The 24,919-nt window shown below is 37.4% G+C and overlaps 1 protein-coding gene across 1 annotated transcript; it reads left to right on the top strand.

Moving 5' to 3' along the window:
• The first annotated feature begins 313 nt into the window (after positions 1-313).
• On the top strand, positions 314-23,625 carry LOC135088162 (uncharacterized). Its single transcript, XM_063983049.1, has 36 exons — positions 314-539; positions 1,154-1,384; positions 3,394-5,294; positions 5,391-5,543; positions 6,937-7,116; positions 7,259-7,399; positions 7,491-7,685; positions 7,780-7,935; positions 8,021-9,136; positions 9,223-9,363; positions 9,498-9,749; positions 9,847-9,996; positions 10,108-10,341; positions 10,430-10,567; positions 10,715-10,897; positions 10,987-11,127; positions 11,251-11,454; positions 11,545-11,700; positions 11,823-11,984; positions 12,089-12,263; positions 12,614-12,729; positions 12,807-12,953; positions 13,061-13,284; positions 14,370-14,406; positions 14,536-14,725; positions 14,890-14,968; positions 15,052-15,230; positions 15,375-15,567; positions 16,765-16,965; positions 17,055-17,154; positions 17,459-17,615; positions 18,347-18,538; positions 18,648-18,937; positions 19,589-19,822; positions 20,425-20,571; positions 23,476-23,625. The coding sequence occupies exons 2-36, from the start codon at positions 1,216-1,218 to the stop codon at positions 23,623-23,625; spliced, it is 8,583 nt and encodes a 2,860-aa protein (XP_063839119.1). The 5' UTR covers positions 314-539; positions 1,154-1,215.
• The last annotated feature ends 1,294 nt before the right edge of the window (positions 23,626-24,919 follow it).

The raw sequence follows: 24,919 nt of genomic DNA, 5'->3' as shown, positions 1-24,919 counted from the left end.
TTATTTTTCACTAAAAACAGCAAATGTTCGTGAAGGCGTTTGACTTGAGTTTGAGAAAAAGTAGCTTTCTTTCAGCTTTTACACAAAGATGCAGTTGCGTTTTGTTCTCGTTTGAACTAGCTGTCAAAGCGAATTTGTGATTTTCGTTCGTTATCTAATCGCGTTATTTAGCGCAATCGGGGCTCTGGTAAAAACTTACACGTGAAACCCCTTTGAAACCCTACTCTATACGATATTATACTATCAACGAATAAACAATAGGTAACATTTTTATCTGTGGTTTCTTCTGTCAGTCAAATCATATGTCAAAAAGAAGTGAGTGAAAAATTGTAAGCGCAGGGTACATTCTAACCTAAAAAGTGGAATAAAATAAAACGAAATAACTTTAGCTCGCTGAAAAAGCGTTATTAAATACTTTTTTCAACAAGTTTAGTGTATTATGTCTTTTCAAGATCAGTCTTCCTTTGGTTTTGCTTAAAATTATGGTAAACAATGCTCGGGCCATGTTTCCGACATTTTAATGTCGCTCCCGATTTTTAGTAAGTTGTTTTTTTCACTCATTACTTCTTAATTCTTCAAAATTATTCTGTATATTTTTTTTATTCATTTTATTTTACTCAATATCAAGATATACGATTTTACATCTTTACCATTTTAGTATCCGTGGCTGATTTCGATAAACACCACGTGAGTTGACAATTTCGAAACCGCAGGTTCGATTCCAGCTACGTTTTACATTTTTGTTTTTTCTTCTTTGTGAATAGATTATTTTGTTACGGATATAAAGAGAATTTAAATTTATTGAAAGTATTTTATAAAAAACTAAAAACCTTTGATAATCGCTAGTGTAACAATATTTGGTCATATGGCTTAAAAAATTAAATACCTAATGTATATGTATAGCTCCCATCCTGACTTGTTAACTCAAGTTAGAAACTTGTGAAGTTTTTTAAGATTATTATAAATTAATTTAAGAGAAACCCCCTTACTAATAAAAGTTACACGTTTGTTGAACAGTGTTTTAAAGTGATGTTTAGTATGAAAATGACGTTTTAAAACAGTGTTCAACAACTGTGTAACTTTTTATTAGTAAGGGGGAAAGGATTTAGTTCAGCTATGCAACTTCAGTTTTATATTAATACTTTTGTTACAGAAGGGAAATTTGCAACAAACTAAACTTTCTATTATGTTATTCAATGTTACTATCATTTAACCATGGACACCCAAATTGACCTAAAGCACAAAAGTGCAAGTGGCAAACCAAAATCAAAAAATACTGAAGCGGAAGTTTTTGTGTTGCCACCAAATCTTTTAGAAAAGTTGGGGATTCAACTAGACAAGCTTCAGTCTATAGAAAACTCAACTGAGTCAAATGTTGAGATAGGTATGTATAATAAGTATATTATTTAATTAATATTTAAATTAACTTTCACCATACACACTTAATTTAAACTGTCTGGCAGATGTATTTAAAAATATAAAAATAATTAAAGCCTATTTCAGTAAAATTAATTTCGATTAGTAAGTTTAACCACACACACACATACACATACACACACACACACACACACACACACACACACACACACACACACACACACACACACACACACACACGCGCACACGTACGCACGCACACGCACACACACACACACACACACACACACACACACACACACACACACACACACACACACACACACACACACACAACACACACACACACACACACACACACACACACACACACACACACACAACTTTCAGTTCCTACTAAAATAAGTCAATAGATATGCATGGTATTTCCTAGCTGTATAATTTCATAATGTAAATCATTGTAAATGGAGAGCGGGGTTTTCTAACACAAGTATCTACTTATACTTAAAAGAAAACCCCAATCGAAACCCTGTTTTTTCAAACCTGATTCTGAATAAACAATTTTGTATTGTATTTGTATTAGTAAGTAGGTACCTACTGAAGATTGAAACAGTTACTGATTTAAATGTGGCATTCCCTATTTTAATGTACCTATACAGGGTTACCGATTTAAATATGGGAACAAATTCACCCTGCATACAGGGTGACTTCGCAATCAGTATCCAAATTAATTTTTAGGAGCGACTCAGAATTAGTAACTTAATTGATTTACGAAAAGAAAACTAATCTTTTTTTGTTTTTTTTTTTATCCGCTGCGCGTGTTTTGAAAATTGGCACAGGTGGATAAAGAGCTTCGTTCATAGAAAAATTTACACATACAGTTAACTACAAAGCTTAATTAAAAAAAAAAAAGATTATTAGAAATTTTTATTGCCCAAATTACTAATATTAGTCCCAAGCCCCTCGTGTTAAGCTAAATAAGCTTGTGTTACGAGTGGGCTCACCACAACAGTCGAGCGGCGGTGGGATTCGAACCCGCGTTCCTCGGATCTCGGGTCAGCCACTCCGACCCCGTCACCGTTCGGCTATCGATTAATAGACATAATGGTACGCGAAAATAAGGCTTAACCTTTAAAAATTAAGTTTTTTTACGCTGAAAATACTACGATTAAAAATAATTAAGATAAAGTTGTATTGTTACATTGTTCAGCTTATTAACAAAAATTTGGTACTGATTACAAAATCACCCTGTATGTAGACAAATAAATAATAAATAAATAAAAATAAAAATAATTTATTTTCAGACAAAAGCAGTCCATAGTTAAGTTAATAAGATTAACATTGTTTGTAATTGAATCTTGCAATGTTCATTATAATTTTTGATCTAAATAGAAAAATTCAGAGTGAAAGTTTGATAATAAATTAATCTTAATTGAATTAATAGTGAACAAGTATGATTTTTTTTTAATTCTACTGAATACAATTTTTTTTTCTTTCAAAGTTAAGTACCTATGTACTTGAGACTTCCTAAGTTTAAAAGTCTTCAAATAATTTTCTAACCATGTAACTTAACACCAGGTGCGATTGTGGTCAAATCCTGCCTTGTTATGCATAAAAATAAAATAAAAATTAATTAGGTTTGCATCCATTTTCATGAAGTCCACACCATACCTACATTTTATTCTGCTAGAAATCAGACATACTATGATGAAATATTGAGTTGTAATGAAGCGCGGACTATGCGCGCGCTTTGCGACAGTTGTTCAGCCGCGCACTTTACCCCCGTGGGCCCGGTATACCTTCTCAATACACATCTCTGTGTTTGCTACCCCGCACTAGCAGTGGTGAAGTGAACGCACACTTATGTATTAAATGAAATTGTTTTGTTCCCCAATGTTTCGCTATCGGCGCGCGTTGCAAATACAATCGGTGCATCGGTATAGCTGGGCACTTAATTCACGTAGAAATTTTGTGTTGAGAAAATATAAAGTCACATTATATTATAATTCTTTTTAGGTGTAGCTGGAAACAAAAGTGAAGAAATAAATAAGAGTATAGATAAAACTTGTAACTTAAATACTGACAGTACTTGTAAAGAACATCAATCATCAATTTTGGAGACTGCAAGTTTAATGAAAGAATGTGTTTTCCTCAGTCCAACCTTTGTGCCTACAATAGCTAATACGATTGCTGGTGAAGTGGAGATAGCTAAAGGTAGTAATGATTATGGATCAGGGAATATCGAAAGTTCTTCAGTGCCTTTGAGCTTAGAAACAAGTTCTATTGATGAATTGGAATCTGTTAATACAGTTCAAAATAATTTAACAAATAATATTCAAGTAGCAATGTGTAATAATTCTGAATACAGTAAAATACCGATTGTTGGAGAATACATGGCAACTGATAACACGTATCTGTCTCATAATGTCAACACAGAGTCGGAAGACATTATTGTGATGCCAAAAGAAAACATGCAAAACTTGAAAAAGAAAATTAATATTGTACAAGTTGAAGTAATTAAACCCGGAAAGGGAAGTACTGTATTAAAATTTGATGACAATAATGTTCTTACTTCAGTAACAGTTGATACGTTAGTACCAATATCAAAGGAAATAAGTTCATATCAATTGGAAAATAATCAAGAAAATAAAATAGAAAACATTTCTATGGAGTTTGAAAACTATGAATCAAATCATAATTACGTCAAGAATAAGGACAATACCGATTTTATGCAATTATCGAGTATCCCAGCTTGTAGTTATCAGGATAATGGTTGTGAGGCTACAATATTGCAAAAGAAAGAAAATATTGAAATTGAATGTAAAATAAACAGTTTTGACATTCCCACCTCAACAAAATTTGCTGCAGAAAACATTGAATGTTCAGAAAGGAAACCAAATAATGGTTTAGACACAGAAATAATTTCAAGCACAACTAAAAATAGCCAAGATTACAATTCTCAAGATTGTCCTGTCTTGGAAAAACTTAATTTGTCTCCTAAGGTTGTTGATAATCACCAAGATACGAAAATTATCAACAAAGACGAATATAGCTTTTCCATCGAGAAAAATAATGTCAATAAGCCTTGTATATCCAAAGAAAATCTATACAGTGTTAATCGAAATAATTTTGGTTGTAATAAGGACACATTTAACTCAAAATCTAATATTGTTACTTGTAATAATATTCAAGAAATTATAAATGATTCTGAAAAATCTAAATTATGTACACAAGGAGTAGAAAAACCCGGTGGACAAAATGAACAAGAACTACAACATTTCCAGCTGGATTTAGATAAAGATATAATAAATACACCAAAGGCCGATTATGGAAATGAAAATCAGGCTGCAATTAAAGAACCGGAGGAAAATCATTCCCATGAAACTACACAAGGAACACATACTATGAAAAGTCTGAAAACTTACACAAGAAAAAATAATATAGTCAAACATATACTACAAGTAGATTGTGCAAATAGAACTAATTTAAGTAAAAATATATCTGAAACCCTTGACAGTCAAATTAACGACGTTGCGGTGGATGCTGTCTGCAAGAGTGAAGTATATTGTTTGTGTAGTGATTTTGGCCAGCTAACACATTATGATGAAGACAGTTTTTATGAACATATACACTTTTGGCGACATAAGAATGTTGCATGTGACCATGATGAAATTTTTAGCCTGTATGACGATAGTGAAATCGCCAATACAAGTGGCGACAATGAAATGCCAGTAGAAAATATGAATGATATTCCCGAAGAAAGGTCTCATGCGATTTGCTGGAATGAAATTTATGATAATGACAAAGTATTAGATAAATCTAAAAAGGATGATGAAAATCAAAACAGCAGTGATGTAGAAATGGTTGAAGCCAATGATAATTGTCATAATAATAATTATGTTGAGAAGATAATTGAGGTGAGATATGTATAAAAATATTATTAATGTCTAATCAATATTACAATATAGCATGCACCATTATGGAAGATATTTTAATGAAATACCTTTTTACAGAGTATGAAGTCTGATTGGAGTTCATCAAATTCTTCTTTTACGCATCAATCACTAGGGGTGAATGAAGAGACAATAAAAGAGGCGCACGAAATTGAGGGTGCAAATAAACCTGAAGATGTTAAAGATAAAGATGAAAATATTAAAACTAGGAAGGTAAACCCTGTTATTTATAATTTCTGTCTGTCTTGGTACTGTGCTTCACATAAGCTTTTTAAGCTGTAGTAAAACACCTTTCGTATTTTAGTATTCATCGGTGTGTCTAACTAAATGGTTAAATTTGTTTGTTTAGATCAATCATACACTTTAACCCTTAATTGGTCGCGTGGGGTGTCATGCACCCCAGAGCAGCTTTCCAGGCTCACAACTTTTTAAAATTTGAATTTAGCGCGCTGGCCTTCTAGATAGCTTCGTAAACACGTAAAATGTACACGATTCAGTTGCGAGCGGCGCTCTGTTGTGAACGGTTGGGCTCGGAGAGCGTGTTTGGGGTGCGTAACACCCCAGGTGACTGTTTGTGTGGTCTAAATTTCGAGGTAGTGGATGATGTTAATTTCATTATTTCTGTTTTAAAACATTGTAATAGAGAAAAGAAAGCCCGAAATTATTCATTTTTACAATAAAACGAAAGGGGGAGTTGGTACAAACGACCAAATGTGCGCCAGTTATAATGTACGAAGACGCACCAAAAGATGGCCGATGGTGATATTTTTTCATCTTTTCGATATCACAGGTATCAATTCCTATGTGATATACAAATCTAAAATTGACTCTAATATATCCCGAAGAGTATTTTTAAAGCGACTAGTTGTTGATTTAGTCAAACGTCACCAAATATCAAGAGCCAGCATACCCACACTACCACGACCGCTGCAAAAACGACTAAAAACACAACATGGAATTCAGGACCAAGAATCTCTTTCTGAAGCAGGCCTATCGCAATCATATAAAAGGTGTCATGTATGTCCAAGAAGTAAGGACAGGAAAACAAAGACTGAATGTTCGAAATGCCAAAAACATGTGTGCAATGACCATATGAATATAGTTTGTCGAAATTGTGATGATAAAAACTAGGATTTGTAAAAAAAAAATTTCATATTAAAAAAAAAGGTTAATTTTGTTAAAAATACGTTTAAAAGTTGATTAATATGTAAGTTCAAATGTCCTAATTAATAAAAGTCTGATTTTGCATGTATTTCGTATTTTATTTGATTTCCTAATTCTGGGGTGCCAAACACCCCACGCGACCGCTTATGCAACTTTTTGGGCGCGCCCAATTGAGGGTTAATTTATAAGTACGAGCTCTTGTTCTTTCATGTAAAATCTTCTAAAAATTTTAATGTCCATCATCTAGAAATCTTAAATTAATGTCTCATTCGAAAATAACGCGCTGAGTTATTGTGATAATGATACTTAATTTCAGCTTTAGACTCAGCTGCAACAGTTTTAAAAGTAAAAAAAAATCAAAATTTCTTTATTTAGGTACCTACTTACTTACAAAGATTTTTTCTAAAAGTTAAGATTAAAAACAATACATTATTGATTACAGAAACGAAGACGCAGTATGCGTGTCAATAAGGATGAAGATAGCTTTATGGATAATAATGAACCCTCATCGAAAAAGAAGGTGAAGTGTGGTGTTTGTGAACAGGTTTTAGCTAAACGGGAATGGGAAGAACATTCAAGTGAAGAGCATGGATTCATAGCTTGGAAAGCTGGCGACAGTTTCGTAAGTAACCCAATAATTTATACAGGGTGGTCCATGAGTGTACACTTTTTTAACCAACCAGTCAAATTATCTTTGTCAAAAGTTAATCGTAATATTTAGAGAAGTAATTATAACTTCAAATGTCAATATGTTCTGTTCACAGGACATACAAGACAAAAAATTATTAATGAAAATAAAACAGAAATTGAACGATGACGGTATTCTTCATTGTGGTTTTTGTAAATTTGTTTTCAATAATTGTGATAACTTTATAGGCCATACAAAGAAATGTATGAAAAATAAGGTAAGCAATTAACAAGAAAAAGACAGACTAACTCTAATAATTTTCCCTTTATTAAGCAACTACTAAACTAAGATAAAAAAAAATATTCCAGGTACCGCATAGCTCTCATAGTACGAGTAACACCTTAAATCTCGAAACAATAACTGTGGGGCCAAGGAGCAATAAAATGCCGAATGATTTAGTGAAATGTGGTGTTTGCCAACATGATGTCAAAGGTTCCGACTGGTTGGCACATATTTGCCAGCAACATAATTACATAGCATGGAAAAGTGGAAAAACTCCTTTGGTAAGATGAAATACCCAAGTTATCAAAATTTTAATCATCTGTGATTTTGTATCATTTTTTATAAGTATATCTCAATTTTACCCTTCTATTCCAGAAGGTGGATAATAAGGATAAAATTATAAAACACTTGCGCAAAATTATAGTAAAACATGGTGCATTAGTTTGTCACAAATGTAAAGGTAGTCGCCATTATGGAATAAATTCGATAAAAAAATATTTGAAACACATTAAATTATGTAATGAAGTTAAGGTCAGTTAATAATTTCATTTAGCCACAAATAAAACAAATTCAAATATTTGTACGTATCCTAATATTACCTCTATTTAATTTTTAGGGCAAGTTACCAATTGAAGAAAAAACTGTGATGTGTAGCGACTCCTCTATGAATGTGGATGAAACCATTGACGCTGAAACCACTTTAAGTGCCCCAGTGACAGAGGATGAAGCTAGTAATACACTTGTGAAGTGTGGAGCTTCCCCTAAGGAAGTGGAAATGAACACTAAGAGAACTTCAACAGCTCTAGTAAGACGTAAATCGACAAGGGGCGGTGTTCAGAAGAATGATCAGATGGTGGTTGAAGAAAAATCGACGAAGATTAAAGACTCTTCTAAGAAAAGGTCTGTGGATGCTGAAATTAATATAATCTCCCCAATAACAGAAACCGCTGGCGACACACGTAAAAGATCAAATGTGGGTACTGAAAATGCAACCTCACCGAGTAAAATTGAACTTATGAAGTGCGGAGATTCTTCTAAGAAAGTGTATACAAATACTAGGAGAACTTCATCTCCTTTAGTAAGGCGTAAATCAACAAGGAGCTGTGACACCTCAAAGAAACAAGATGCTACAGATCATGCGCTAGTGGTTCAAGAAAAAGCGGTGAAAATTAGTGACTCGCCTATAAACAGCGATCCGGATTCTAAAGCCGGTTCAAGCTACCCTGTGAGAGGAACTGCTGGCGATTCTGAACTGAATAAAGTGAACACTATAAACACGTCTACTCCTTTAGCAAGACGGAAATCATTACGGTGTAGTGACACTGCTGAGAACGACGATCACACACGAGTGGTTAAAGAAAAGCATAGTGAATCATCTAATAATGAAAACAAAAATGAAAAAGTTGATAACTGTAAATTCAATACTAATACTGCACATTCTTCAACTCCCCTAGTCAAAGAAACTCAAAATAAAGATATTAAAAATAAGAGATCTGCAATCTCTCCGGAAAATATGGATATTGATAAATCATTAACCCCTAAAACAAAAGAAAATACTGGGAAATGCAGTGACGCTACTAATAAAGTAAGTCTAGGCACTGAAAACAATTTAACTGCTTTAACCAATGTGAAATGTGGTATTTGTCAACAAGAAATGGAAGAAGATTTGTGGATTGATCATATACAGAAGGCACATGAATATCTAGCTTGGAAAGAAGGCGAAAATCCTTTGGTATGTTTTAAGTGTTTTTGATTGTCAATCGGTACTTTCATTTTCAATATTATGACCATTAGTGATAAAAAACCTTATCGTTTCAGGATCTAGAAGATAAAGACCAAATCTGGCAGCATTTGCATTTAATTTCCAAGAAAGTTGGTGGACTTGTGTGTGCCAAATGTGGCCTCAGTCGAAAGTACGTCAAAGCGTACCTTAGCCACATAAAGCGATGCGACGGAGTGGTAAGAGAGCCGCTAAAATAAATTAAAACTTATGCTTTAAATAGACCGCAACATATAATTTTCTTTAATTACGGACCTAAGTAGTGGTGCAGTTACTCTGCAGCAAGTTATGTAAGGATGTTATTATTTTCCAGGAAAATTCTTCCGAGGCGAATTCCTTTAATAAAATTGACATTGATGTTACAATACCCTTTGTCAAAGACGAAAACATGAATAGTAACGATTCTTATCAGAAAGTGGATAAAGATACCACTGTAACTGATGAAATCAAAAATGTTATTGTGAAGTGCGGTGTTTGTAAACAAGAAGTGGAAGATATTCTATGGATTAGTCATATACAGACGGCTCATAATTACCTGGCATGGAAAGAAGAAGAGAGTCATGTGGTATGTTTACAAGTTTTTGTAAAAGTCATAACAGGTTCACGACTTTCATGTTTAAAAATATTTTTCATAAGTATTTACATATCTATCTGAATTGCAGGATTTTGAAGATGAAACTCAATTATGGCAACATTTGCATTTGATTTCAAAGAAAATTGGTGGGCTTGTTTGTTCCAAATGTGGCCTCAATCGGAAATATGTCAAAGCATACCTTAACCATATCAATCAATGCGATGGAGCAGTGGACATGGTAAGCTATGAATTTAAATTATTTCTTAATCTAGATAACTTTTCGTGCCTAACGAAAGTTACGATTGATGCAGAATACATTGCATGCCTTATCCATATGTAAATTTTACAGAACACTTCTATCGAAGCGGATTCTTCGATGAATGTAAATACTGAGCACATAGTAGAGAGCAGTGACTCTGCCAAGAGAGTGGCCGAGGATATGGTAACTACTTCAACTTCTGAAACTGAAGAATCTATTGTAAAGTGTGGTGTTTGTAAACAAGAAGTGGAAAACAAATCATGGTACAACCATATGCAGACTGAACATAATTACCTGGCATGGAAAGAAGGAGATGATGCTGTGGTAGGTTTACCAGTCTCTCTAAACATTTGTTCAGGTTTTTATAGTGTAGAGCCTTGATAATAATGAATTGATTGAATTAACATTTCAGGATCTAGAAGATAAAGACCAAATCTGGCAGCATTTGAATTTACTTTCAAAGAAAATTGGTGGACTTGTGTGTGCCAAATGTGGCTTCCATCGCAAATATGTTAAGGCTTACCTTAGCCATATAAATCAATGCGAAAAGGTGAGACAAAACAAACGAATACATTTCCAAATCATTATTCTTAAAAATTTATAAAAATAAAAGCCAACCTTATTTTGCTTTCTGCCTTTCCTTCTGAAATACCTGAAACAGAACAGAAATGATATCTACTTATTATATTTTATTCAGACGGACACTTCTATGAACGTGACCATGGATGACCCAAGTTTGGACGTTGCCACCGCATCTTCAGCTCAAGGCATCAATGTTAAGTGCGGTGTTTGTCAACATGAAATGGAAGACAATCTATGGAACGATCATATGCAGAAGGCTCATAATTACCTAGCATGGAAAGAAGGGGAAAATGCTTTGGTAAGTCAAAAAGTTATGTACAGTATGCATTTGATACTTATTTCAAAGGTATGAAGTATAAATAAAATAATTACATACATACATTTCAGGATGTTGAAAACAAAGAACAAGTGTGGCAACATTTGAACATTGTTTCAAAGCAATTAGACGGGCTTGTTTGTTCCAAATGTGGGCTTCTCCGCAAATATGTCAAGGCCTACTTTGCCCACATAAACCGATGCGATGGGACGGTAAGTGTGCACTGCGCCTTTTCTTCATACGATGATAAAAATAGAAATAAGTTACGGAAGCAATTTTTGACAGCTGAAATTGCAAACATTATTGTTTTTTTTTACAAATAAACTTTATTTCAGGCTCCCAATAATGATTCTTTAAATTCGAGTTCAATGGACACGAGTTGTGTGTCGGAAGTCAATACGTCGTTTTCGAAAAATGTTACAATGGGCGGGAAAGTAAAATGTGGAGTATGCTCTATAACCTGTGATAACATGAAATGGATAAAGCACATACAAACAAAACACAATTATTTAGCGTGGAAAAAGGGAGAAGCGATGTTGGTGAGTGTTAGTCATCAAATGCTATTTTGGTTAGATATATACAATCTATAATTTATTAATCTTAATCTAATTAAATCATACCTCTTTCAGAACTTACAGGACCCGGAAGAAATTGAAAATCATCTGCGTAATATTATTAAAGATCACGGCTCCTTATATTGTCACATTTGTGGCACAGATCGGAAATATTCTGCTAAAGCAATAACTGAATATTTAAAACACATTGAAACCTGCAGCAAAGATATGGTGAGTAAAAAGTTACTTTACATTATTTTCCAGAAATGACATACTTAACTACGTATTTTGAGATTATTTTCAGAAGGTAAGTATATCAGTTGTGAATGAAACCTTGATTGAAAATGTTACAGAGTTCAGAAATAGACGAGAAAAAACCAATTAGATCGGTGCTTCCTTCCAAAAATGACGAGTTTAAATGTGGTGTTTGCGAAGAAATCGTTAAAGCCAATGATTGGATAAAACACATACATAAACATAATTATTTTGCCTGGAAACATGGAGAGACTCCTTTGGTAAGTAAAGTGCTATAGCTACGTTAGTACATGATTAAGTATACTATTATTTACATAACATGTAATAAGATACCACTGATATTGAGTTAACAATACCATTTTAGGAATTTGAGGACACGGAGAACGTAAAGTTACACTATTTGAAACTTTCAAGACAAGTGGAAGGGTTCGTATGCTGCAATTGCGGATTCAGGAAGAAATATCCTAAGCTGTTCATTGACCACATTGCGGCCTGCTCTGAAACCACTGGCGGTCCGGTGTTAACGCCAGTCTCTACAGGTAAATATGGTCTACTGTAGTGTATAATAACTTACTTCTAAAGTAACTATTATGACTGTACAGTACAATGAACTGAACTTATGGGTCACTGGCGAGTGACAGCTCCTTACTCAACAGTACCATCACCCCAATCAGTGCAAATGCTGTAGTCTTATTACATCGCTCTAACGCTTCTTGTTGGCGCCACTGTTTTAGCCACTAGAAAGTGTCAAGACTAGTTCTCTGCAACAGTAGTAGGCATAGACCTAATGACAATGAGAGCTACCACTCATTGTCTCAAGCGTGTATTTTAAATAGGCGAAAAAACTGCGCTGTTTTATTAACAACGTAAATCATTATTATTTTTTTAGTTGAAGGCGTGGTGGAATGTGCCCGTTGCTCGGAAAAAATGGATCCAAAAAAATGGAGGCGACATTGCATGGACGAACATTATAATTTAGCTTGGAAAGTTGGCGACTTTCCTATCGTAAGTGACTTTTGAATAATTTTACTTCATATGAACCCGTTTTGGTACTAAACTTATTAAATCTGTATTTTGCACAGAACCTCAAACTACCCTATACCGTTGAAAAGTATTTGAAGGAGTACCAGCAGGCAAAGGGTTCGTTAGTTTGCAAAATTTGTGGTATAAGCAGAGCGTCACCTGTTGGATTCTACGCGCATATTATTGCCTGTGGCAAAAGTGAAGAGGTAAGAAAAAATATCTCTGATTTGATACATTTTAAACGATATCTACCATAGTTTCATTCAAAAATGGAATACTTATACTATTTATTATATTTTTCTTTAAATTCTAGGAGCTCGAAGAGTTTCAAAATGTTTGCGAGATTTGCAATAATAAATATTTGTGCATATACAAAAGTCAACATATGACCAGTCACAGGGAACAAGAATATGCTAAAGAACGTAAAATAAGAAAGCTTGAGAAAATTAAGGAAGAAAATGAAAGAAACTCTACGACGGACTTAGATATGACGGGTGATGATGAATACCCCACGGGCCGACGAAAAGCTGCAGTCAAGTAGGTTACTTTTACGTTGCGATTTATAGCCTGACCAGGAACATAAAAACCCTGGCATAGAGGCGCTTCAATTGCATTTGATAGTGCAACACTGAGTACAGTCGTACATGTGTTAAATTAATAGGCTAAATTTATGTATCAGGATTCAGGATTACGGGCTAATTTGATATTTTCATAAATTAACGAAAAATATTATTAAAGGTAACCTGGTTTAAATAAATTAAATGAAACCATCAATCGAGCTAGTAGGATTTATTTTATTTTTCATCAATAATCAAATTCAGAACTTGAATATTCAACTGCAATGTCTGCTCATGAACGCTTCAAACTCAGTACTTCTTTCCCAATTCCATAAAATTCAAAACTTAGAAAGTGACAAAAAACTTTAAAATAGGTAGTTGAAACAGACTACAGCTAATTTTCATATAGATGACCCACGCTGAACTGTCCCACCAAACTCAATGACAGGGGGACGCTACCATCGTTCAACTATATGGTTTCCAACATGGCAAAAATCTGAACCAGCGATCCGGTATTGACGGTGGCGCCCCACTGTCAATGTCATCGACAGGACAGTCCAGTATTTTGGAACTATAGTGGACTGTACTATACGATAAACATGTTAGTCAATTTGACAACCTTTGTCGGAAACATTATTAAATGAAAATATTGTCCGAACCCTTAGTATTTCTCTTCGACAAATACATTAACACATCGTGAACCACTTTTCTTTCACGACTATAAAAATATTTTAGCAATTTAATTCACAAAATCAATTGCAAACATTTAAAATAAAGTTTGTTTACACTTTGACAACAATAGACTGACATGCAAGGTGACATGTCAATGAAGTTTTCAGTTACTGTTGCCATTAAAAGAAATTAGTACCATTAGTTTTCCGCAACATGGCGAGGGTTTTTATGTTCCTGGTCAGGCTATAAATCTAAAATTCTTAACCTTGCTGTCAAAACTCAGATTACATAAAATAAATACCTAGTTATTTATTACATAGAACAAGCATTGATTAGTTTCGAAGCGTATGTAAAATTTCCAAGAATGTTTATTTATTTAATTTATTATTTCAGGGCAAGGGACGTTATTGGGCAATTGAAAGCAGATGACGTAAGTTGGAAAATTATCTTTCTTTTTCTTATACCTCTATTTCGATTTGACACAACATGATGTAGAGTTATACGTAAAAGTTTTTTAAATATAGGTATTCGTTGATTCAATATTTTCAAATGTTTTTAGGATAACAATACGTGTGCCCAGTGTGGGTTTGCGGCCAGTACCGCGAAAAAGCTTGCCCGTCACAAGTGCACCGACATCTTTGAAGGTGGCTCCGCTTCAGAAGAGTCGAACGACTCCGATATCGATGCCGAGGTATCAGAGCATGACGATGACGACGAGTGCACAAAAAGGAAACGCCACAAGGAAGCCCGTAAGTTACTTAACTAATGCCCGTTTCACCATCAATCCCTAATTTTAAAATTCATAGGGGTCACTTAAAAATTTGGGATTGATGGTGAAAACGAGCATAACTATTTATTATTCCTATTTATTATTTATTAATATTTTAACTACATCAATTAATTCTCATTTCAGTTGTGCCAGCGAAAGTACCTAACTTGCCTTTCAAGTATAACAAAGTAAATTCGTTTAAGGATCAAATTGCAGAAGATTTGTAAGTTTATACTTGCACACATAGTAGCATATTGTTTTTTTTTTAGATTATGAATGACTCATTGATTTTGATTATATTTTTAGCTTCAAGATACATTATACAGACGAAATACTTTTTCCCGAATGGCGGAACTGTAATTATGAATACTTGGATGATAGTCGAGTATCAGATTATTTACCGAAAATGGAATCGTCTTGTCAAATCAAATTGAATGATAAATGGGACACGTTTACCAGATTCCAAGTGAAACAATTTTCGAACGGTGTGTACGCAATTAAATCCATATTTTTTCACACATCATTACTCACACGCACTCACTGATATAATTTAGCTACACAAAATAGATACATAATTTATTTATACTTGTTATTCGTAAAATAATTTTGTATTTTTTATTTGTATTTAGGTGGTTTAAGTATATTTGTGGGTGGCACTGTCAGGTGCTTGTCTTGGATTCCCGCGCGAGTGGGCGAGGACAACCAAAGAAATTATTTGGCTGTATCGTGTCACATGGATTCAGATGCCCCTCGATTAAACTTTGACGAGTTGTCGACTCACACAGGAGTTATACAGATTTGGGATTTTGGCACTACGGCCAAGTAAGTTGACAAAAAGTGTTATTTATCATACGGTATTTGATGCCTTTGAGAAAATATTTTCATAGACACAATAAGCAGTTTCCTAAAAAAACTTTTACTTCGTCAATTGAGAATGTTACTAGGTATGCAAAATCACTTGAAACCTATGTTACAGTTAGGCTTTTACATTTACAAATACATTAGTTTTTATTTCATTCAAAAATACCCAGTAGTTATGATTTTATAGGCATTCAAAGTTCGCTTAAATATTGAGTCCCGCCGACGGTCACGTGACCCCGCGTGACGTACATTCACAGTGTCCGCTCACTAGAAAACGGATATAAACATACTTAAATACATTCTTTTTTGTAAATACAAACTTATTATACATATTAACACCCAGACCCATCACAGAAATTAAAATTGAACCAAACCCAAACTTGATGCGATTGTGTCGTTTTATTGCGAATTACCTTCCAGCTCCATCATTAGACCCTGATTACTATATAGAATTAAAGTATTCACCAATACAAAACGAACGAGCCCAAACTCGATGGATTTAAGTCGTTTTATTATAGAGTTCCTATGGCCACCTTCCAGCTCCATCATCAGATCAGCTCCATGTCATCATAATATTGCATGGTCATCCAAATCACATGTGTTTGCGAAATTTTAGCTTAATCGGTTGCCTGGAAGTGGGTCTTAATTCAGCTTGCAAGATTCCACCCATACAAATATGAGCCAGTCACTGTAATATGACGTCACGCGCATAAAATGGCGGGCCGGTCACCGCCCGCACTTTTAAAATTCAATATCTTGGAAACTAATTGACGTATCGAAATAATTCTTTCACGTGTATTTTTTATTTTTAACAGAGAATACAGAAAGCTCAAAAACAAAATTAGTGAACATTCTTCATTATATTGTTATTAAAAAATATTGAACACGTATATTTTTATTTGTCAATCAAACAAGTAATTACGAAGCTATGGTGCGTTGACATGCTATACTTTTAAGTACTCATTGACGTCACGCGCCTCTTACGAATTTTGAAGCGCTTTATCTCTTTCAATTTTCATTAGTTTGAAAAATTGAAAAATACTTGTCGAGTATTTTTTTATAAGTTAACCTACGAACTAATTTAAACTATTGCTTCTTTAGCCAGGAAACATCCCTATTGTTTTAAAACAACTGCTTGAAATACCATTTCTGTTTCAGAGAAATCCCAAAATTAGTAGTTGGTTTAGCGCATGACCACGGCACAGTGTGGGCAATGGACTGGTGTCCGTCGGGCGCGAGGGACTCCGACGAGAGTGCCGACAACGCCGGCATTCCCAGGATTGGCCTCCTCGCTGTGGCTTGTTCTAACGGCCTGGTCTACATATATTCCGTCCCTAATCCTTCGTCAAAAACAGAGCCGTGAGTAAAATTGTCCTATAAATGTACTGTGTGATGCATTTTAGGGCAGTTATACCTATGTACAATGTTTAATTTTATTATTATTTCAGGGATAAAATGTTATGTACTCTGAAACCCGTTGCGGAACTCAGGATAGCAATGGGTCAGGAAAGGAAGCGTTACCAAGCTACGGCTATTAACTGGTCCAAGGTTAGTAGTCTACACTAATATTATAAAAAGGAAAACTTTGTGTGTTTGTTTGGTTGTAATGAATAGGCTCAATAACTACTGGACGGTTTTTAAAAATCCTTTCACCATTCGAAAGCTACATTATCCACGAGTAACATAGGCTATAAATATTATTTTGAAAAAATAAGGTTTCATAATATATTTGGGGTTTTTGGAGTCCACGCGGGCAAAGCCGCTGGCGGAAAGCTAGTTTTTTATAAAAAAAATACCTATGATCTTTTTAGTGTCCATGAAAACATTTACGTAAGGTTTTTTTTAATTTTAGCAAAAAGATCACGGGATTATAATGGTCGGATATTCGGATGGGACTACAGCGTTATATGATTTGAAAACTACCTCGCTTCTGCTGAAAGCCACTGAAAATGACGTCACCATCTTTTATCCCTACCTCGACAGACGAGATCACAACGTTTGCATAACAGGTTGGTAGATTATAGGTTAACTTTTAGCAGTTTCAAAAATAAACACTCGATTTCAGGTAGACACATTATGAATTCTCGATAAAGTTATAATTTTTTTTTACAGTTTCGAAACTAGCCACACATACTTTTTTTACAAATTCGCATTTAATATAACCACACAGTTTTGAATTTGAAGTGCTGGCGATTATACACTCAAAAATGTACTTTTAGGGCCCTCGCCCACGGTGACTTCGCTGCTAAAGCGCGTTAGTCGCATTTGCAACGCACTACAGAAGTGATGCCAACGCGCTACAGTAGCGCGACTACATTGCTACAAAAAGTCGCCATGGGCGAGGGCCCTAAAGGCCTGCTATACACGGACAGCTTGAAGCAGTTAGTATCGGCAGCTTCAAGCTGCGACTGCATAGCAAACTACGGAAACAGTTGTAACTGCTCGAGCGGTTCCGTGTATGTGTGTACGTAGTGTACTGTAGTTTGCTATGCAGTCGCAGCTTGAAGCTGTCGGATACTAGCTGCTTCAAGCTGTCCGTGTATGGCGGGCCTTAAAGTACATTTTTGAGTGTATAATCGCCAGCACTTCAAGTTCAAAACTGTGTGGTTATATTAACTGCGAGTTTGTAAAAAAGTATGTGTGGCTAGTTTCGAAACTGTAAAAATCACACAAAAAAAATCTCGATTTGATAAAAAGGAAGGATAAGTTACAAAACTGATGAAAACCCGTTGTATCGCAGCCGTGGACATATACCCGAGTGCGGACGCTTCGCGCGGCTCGCACGTGGGCGGCGCGTGCAGCGCGTCCATGGCGGCCGTCAGCGCGCGCCTGCGGCCGCCCGCCGCGCGCCTCGAGAGCCGCCACCCCGCCACCGCCGCCGCCTTCATGCCCGGCTGGCCCGCCGTGCTGTTCGCCGCCGAGGACACCATCGGTGAGAATCGACAGTACCGTGATTTGTTATTGGCACCCATCAGTCGGCCATTCGGTCATTTGCGTCTTTAGAGTCACTTTAACCAGAACAAGTTAGCCACTGCCTTCAGGTTCATGCCCGGCTGGCCCGCCGTGCTGTTCGCCGCCGAGGACACCATCGGTGAGAATCGACAGTCACCTTTATTGGCCACTAAAGTCCGGTCGCCGAGCACATAGAATTTCGTCAAATGACCCCAACCTACCACCCATCCTTATCGCTCGCGCGTATTTATATTTGCTGTTGCGCTCGCACACTCACTGCGGCCGCCCGCCGCGCGCCTCGAGAGCCTCCACCCCGCCACCGCCGCCGCCTTCCTGCCCGGCTGGCCCGCCGTGCTGTTCGCCGCCGAGGACACCATCGGTGAGAATCGACAGTCACCTTCATTGGCCACTAAAGTCCGGTCGCCGAGCACAGCGCCGAGGACACCATCGGTGACAATCTACAGTACCGTGATTTGTTATTGGCACTCACCAGTCGGCCATTTGGTCATTTGCGTCTTTAGAGTCACTTCAACTAGAAAAAGTTAGCCACTGCCTTCAGGTTCATGCCCGGCTGGCCCGCCGTGCTGTTCGCCGCTGAGATTCTACAGTCACCTTTATTGGCCACTAAAGTCCGGTCGCCGAGCACATAGAATTTCGTCCAATGACTCCAATCTAACCTTCCTTATCGCTCGCGCGTATTTATATTGCTGTTGCGCTCGCACACTTACTGCGGCTGCCCGTCGGCTATCGGCTATCGGCTCGGTGACCGGGATTTAGCCAGTGGTCATTTTTACCACCGCCGCCGAGTTCAGACTCTGAGTGACAAATTCTGTGCTGCTATACTCAATTATTAGCCGGCCAGTGGCCATTTGCGTCGTTAGAGCTACTTCTCCGCCACACCACCATCGGTGAGAATCGACAGTCACCTTTGTTGGCCATTAGCCAGTGGTCATTTTCATCTTTAAATTTAACAATTTAGTTTAAATGTAACTAGTATAGGCGTTAATGATCCAGGCTAAGTTGATTCGAGGGAAAGTTTGACTATCAGTGGATAGGAGTGACAGACTACAAACTACGACTAATGAGGCTTCCCTTGGCAGCGAGCCAGGCGGTGAACGAGCTGGACTGGTACGGGTGCGCGCGGCGCGTGGGCGCGGTGCGCGCGCTTTCGGGCTGCGCGCGCTGCGGCCGCGTGCTGCTGTTCGCGCCGCCGCTGCTGCGCTTCGTCGACGCGCTGCCGCCCTACACCGACGTCAGGAAGCAGGTCAGTGTCAAATTGGAAAAAATCCTTTCAGACAAATGACGCCACTCGAACTGCGATAAGTTTTTTTTTAATAGTCCCGTTAGCCCCTCGTACTAAGAGAAATAAGCTTGTATCACGAGTGAGCTCACCACACTAGTCGAGCGGCGGCGGGGACCGAACTTGCGTTCCCCGGATCACGAGTCGGCCAGTCCGACCCCTTCACCGTTCGGCTATCGTTTGTCGTCTAAATTCATCGATAAGATTTTATCACGGCACACATCCTAGTCCTGCTGGACAAAGGTTTCCCCCAAGGATTTCTACAACGACCTGGTTTGCGCCCGCATCCAGGCACCTCCCGCGACCTTCACCAGATCGTCGGCCCACCTAGCGGGGGGTGTAGTCCCACCTCTCGTTCCCACCGCTGCATCTCCTGTGTAGCCAGGATCTACAGCTTGACCGCCAATAAAACCCAATTCTATTCAATCACGCAGGGAAACTCGGAACACAGCACGCTCCATCTCCCTTTAGGTGACTTTGAGCCTTTTTATGAGGCCCATAGTAAGCCGACATTGATATTCACTATATTGTTAGCTGTCCCTGATTTTGTGACGTTTTGTTAACAGACAGTGGCAATCATAAAAGCGTCGCCACTCGGCAAGAAGCGGAAGCGCGGGAACGACGAGCTGGCCATGCTGGTGGAGCCGCTCACTTACGAGGACGTCGTGCAGCAGTACGGCGTAGAAGTCAAGCTGCTCCACACCCACGAAAGGGTAAGATAATTTTTTTATTTGTTTATTTATTTATTTAATTCACTGTGGACTTACAGTTTTACCCAAAACCTCCATCAGCAACAGATGCACATAATATACAATTCACTAAAAGGTGCTTAAATACTATGAGACAAAAAAAATTATACCTCCAAAATATACTGTGTCATATTGTCAACAACAAACACGTCAATATGGGGTTAAGGTTAAAGGATGTAGCACAGTTATCAACATGGAAAGAGATCGTAACCGTATCAACTTGAAGCGGTCAGTATTCTTTGTATGAAACTCCATACTGTAACGCACACTTATCCGCTCCGTAATGTAAACGCCTCACCTCGCAGTTGACAGCGCGCGAAAGGCGATGACAGCTCGCGAAAGGCAATACGGTGTTGATCCCTTTCAGAGTTGATAAGTCTGCTATGAATGACCTTAATAGCCGTGGTTACTTTACACTTTACATGCTTGTGTAGTCACCAAAATAGTCCAGCCGGCTTAGCATGCGCGAGACGATATAATCATAGCGACTGTTTAAGACGATAAATGTATGAGCGTATTGTCATTAGCGATAAAATGATATAATAGCGTTAATCCTAGGCTAACAGAAGCCGACGGAGATCGTCCCTGAAATTGAAGTCCGAAGCCTCTAATCCTTATAAATTGCACTATAGTTTCAAAATACTGGACTGTCCTGTCGATGACATTGACAGTGGGGCGCCACCGTCAATACCGGATCGCTGGTTCAGATTTTTGCCATGTTGGAAACCATATAGTTGAACGATGGTAGCGCCCTCCTGTCATTGAGTTTGGTGGGACAGTTCAGCGTGGGTCATCTATATCAATAGACATGTTGACACCACAGTCAATTGACGTACTTTTTAAAACTGTCAAAACGAAACTCTCCCATAGATTTTGTATGGCACTACAAGCAAGTGACGTCACTATTTTGTCAACCCAATTAAACTACTTTTTTCAATTACAATTCGAACAAAAATCGAAATTTACAGGTAATTTAAAATAAATTAGGTTTTTAAGACAATAATGAAGAGTAGAGATGGGCCGACTAGTCGCCGACTAGTCGGGAAAGCCGACTATTCGGCATCATTTGTAGTCGGCCGACTAGTGACGACTATTCGGCAAAATATGCCGATTATAATCGGCGCATTACAAAATGAAATATGTGAATGAAATAAAACTCATAATCACCAAGATGATTAAGGTAGACCAAGGGCGTTTGTCTAAACCACTTTTGACTGCAAAAAATCAGGAAAAATTAGTGGTTTTACCAGATTTAAAATTTTGGCAATCAGTCTAAATTCATACAAAGTTAAGATTAGTTAAAATTACCAGGAAATCATCAAAAATGTGTAGATAAGGTTTATGTAAGGACATCATCCATTTTGGTCCAAAATCCAAAATTATGACATTTTTTTCGGGGAAAATATGCATGGAATTGCATACCTATCCTGTGGGGAAGTGGTAGATTATGTGGGGCTCCTCTCATCGGAAGGATGAGGAATACCCACATAAATAATAGCCCCTGAGCTCCGTCGATCGCCTTAGTGTGAAGAACTATGGGAATCCGGACAAAGCCATCAACTATCACAGTCCGTCCCGGCAATTGCCCACCTGTATGGCGAGCCCTGCCTATCCGACGGTGGTGGTAGTCCGTGCTATGCAGGCGTGCCCTCACAGTGCAGGGTGGAGAAGAATCAGTGGGCCTAAGATGCGTGCCACGATAAGCGCAATTTTGCCCATTTGACGTCGATAACTCTCGAAAACATCTTTTCGTCCAAAATACCTCAGTGCCTGAAGACTAGAGTGTACAACCAATGTGAGTTACCGGTAATGACTTATGGTTCGGAAACGTGGCCTCTCACTATAAGTCTTATACAGAGGCTCAAAGTTGCACAGCGTGCTATGGAGAGGGCTATGCTCGGTGTTTCTTTACGAGATCGAATCAGAAATGAGGAGATCCGTAAACGAACTAAAGTCGCTGACATGGCCCGACGGATTAGCAAGCTGAAGTGGCAATGGGCAGGGCACATAGTACGCAGAACTGTCGGCCGATAAGGCAGCAAGGTTCTGGTGTGGAGGCCGCGTACCGGAAAACGCAGCGTGGGACGTCCACCCAGAAGGTGGACCTACGACATCATAAAGGTAGCAGGAAAGCGCTGGACGCAATCCGCTACCAACCGGGTAACATGGAAAGCATTGGGGGAGGTCTATGTTCAGCAGTGGACGTCCTATGGCTGAGATGATGATGATGATGATGATGACGTCGATAAGTAAGAATAATATCACGGCGCGCATCCTAGCCCAGCAGGAGGCGATTATATTGTCACCTCCTCTAACCCCTCAGCCGTCGAAAATTATGATATCTACCTTAGGTACTGTTAGGTGATTGTAATGTTGCTTTTTATTTTTTCTCATATTAAAGAAATCTAATTTCTCAAAAAGTTATATTTATCTCTTTAGAAATCTAGATATTCGCATTTCTTTGAGAAATCTAGATATTATTCTTCGGACAAGTATTTTATTTATTTATTTATTTCCAAGCTTAAGCCTATTTTTACAGAAATCCAATACAATAGACAAGCGAAATATGACAGGAACGTAACAATAGTAATATAAGTAAATTAAATGAAAAAAAGTAGGTTTTAGAATGATCAGCATTGCCGATTAGTCGGCCGACTAGTCGGCAATTTGAAAACCGATTAGTCGGCTAGTCGGTTAGTCGGCAAAGACCATAGTCGGCCCATCACTAATGAAGAGTCTTTTTAAAACAGTTGTGGTTTCGAATTATTGGGGTATGGTGTCAAACTGTCTATTGGTGATATAGTGTAGGTCTGTTTCCGACATTACTCGCTTTAAAAACTCACCCTGAATAATGGTTATCTTCCGCAGAGCGCGTCCATGGCGAACATGAGAGAGTCGTTCACGGAACGGTTCCCACTCGCTGACGTGACGGCGATCGCCTTCTGCGCGGACGAAGCGCGTCACCGCGTCGCTGCCGTCGGCTTGCACGCCGGCTTCATACTCATCCTGTCGGTGTGAGCTGCACACTATTTTCAACTATTTTGAACTGTATACACAGGGAATAAGATACAACATATTTTTGTTTGTCCAGTACTGAAATTTTACAAGTCAACATTAATTTTAAGGCCGGCTAAAGACTGAAAAAAAAGCTCAGTCATAAGTTCTCCTCTTGGTTTGCAACCGGCTTCGTGGCTTCTATTGTAAACCAAAACGCAAATTCAACGCTGCAGCTGATGAAGCTTTTTGTGTATGCGCTAAAATCAGAGCATAAGGACCATGTTACACAAAACATTGCATGACATCTTGCACAAGTCTGGATCCGGCTTTACTGTGATAAACAAGGATTTAATCCCGGAGTCTTGGATGTTTTTGATACGGATAGTATAAACATATATTATGTGGGTTATGTGTGTATCTATTTAAGTAAGTTGAACCGTTATTTAGACGCCATAGTATAAACTTTAATTAATCTGGGGATAGGTAATAAGTGTGTTAGATGGGAATATAACATATTATTATTATTTTGTATTTTTTCTATGGGTTTATGGTCCAGAGGTAGGCCTTTTCAACGGGTTTGTGATCTATCATTATAAGATCCAACACAGAGGCCATTTCGTGATAAGTTGATAAACACTTTATTTATACTATATGTATACGCGAATACTATCTCTGCCTGCACTATTGAAGAGATAAAGCCAAAGACAACACCTTAAGTGCAAGACTACTATTAGTAATAAGACTTATATCTATTACTTGATTATGTAACTTTTCTAGATTATTAAGGCCCGAAGGCCGTTTGTGAAGCATAGACATTGACCGAGCAAAATTACGAATACCATGTTTGAACGGGGCGTTGTTCTAAGATTGTAATTACGAGTATATCTATATTTGTATGAGACCACGAAGAAGCCCGCGGTTAAATCAACTTGACTGGGTTGTAGAAACTTAACAGACAAGGATTGTGAAACAGAGCTTAGAAGAGCAGATCGGTATGACTGAGTGTGCTTTGACCTTTTGCTTGACGCGCCAGTGTGCGTGTAAACCTCAAAATTTATCAAATTATTATCGTTAGGTATATTTTATACATGTTGATATAAATCATGTATTTACATGAAGGGGTCTTATCATGGAATGATGACCAATATTGTAATTTATTCATATTTTATGTGGGATAGAATAGGAAATATTACTAATGAGTATACAGTTTAAGGAAATTCACATTTACCTTAACTAGTACTTTCTTGTATAATTTTTTTTATAAGTACACTAGCTACATTATAATTTTTTTGGATGTGAAAAAATCATTTTATTA

Source organism: Ostrinia nubilalis, chromosome 3 (assembly GCF_963855985.1).
Source record: "Ostrinia nubilalis chromosome 3, ilOstNubi1.1, whole genome shotgun sequence".
Classification (NCBI taxonomy): Eukaryota; Metazoa; Arthropoda; class Insecta; order Lepidoptera; family Crambidae; genus Ostrinia; species Ostrinia nubilalis.
This window is presented reverse-complemented; position numbering and strand designations above follow the sequence as displayed.

Excerpts from the sequence above, each read along its gene's own strand:
- LOC135088162 (XM_063983049.1), top strand. The coding sequence starts at position 1,216 with ATGGACACCCAAATTGACCTAAAGCACAAAAGTGCAAGTGGCAAACCA. Across the intron at positions 9,137-9,222 it reads AAGAAGGCGAAAATCCTTTG|GATCTAGAAGATAAAGACCA; the intron begins GTATGTTTTAAG and ends TTATCGTTTCAG. Across the intron at positions 17,616-18,346 it reads TCACAACGTTTGCATAACAG|CCGTGGACATATACCCGAGT; the intron begins GTTGGTAGATTA and ends GTTGTATCGCAG.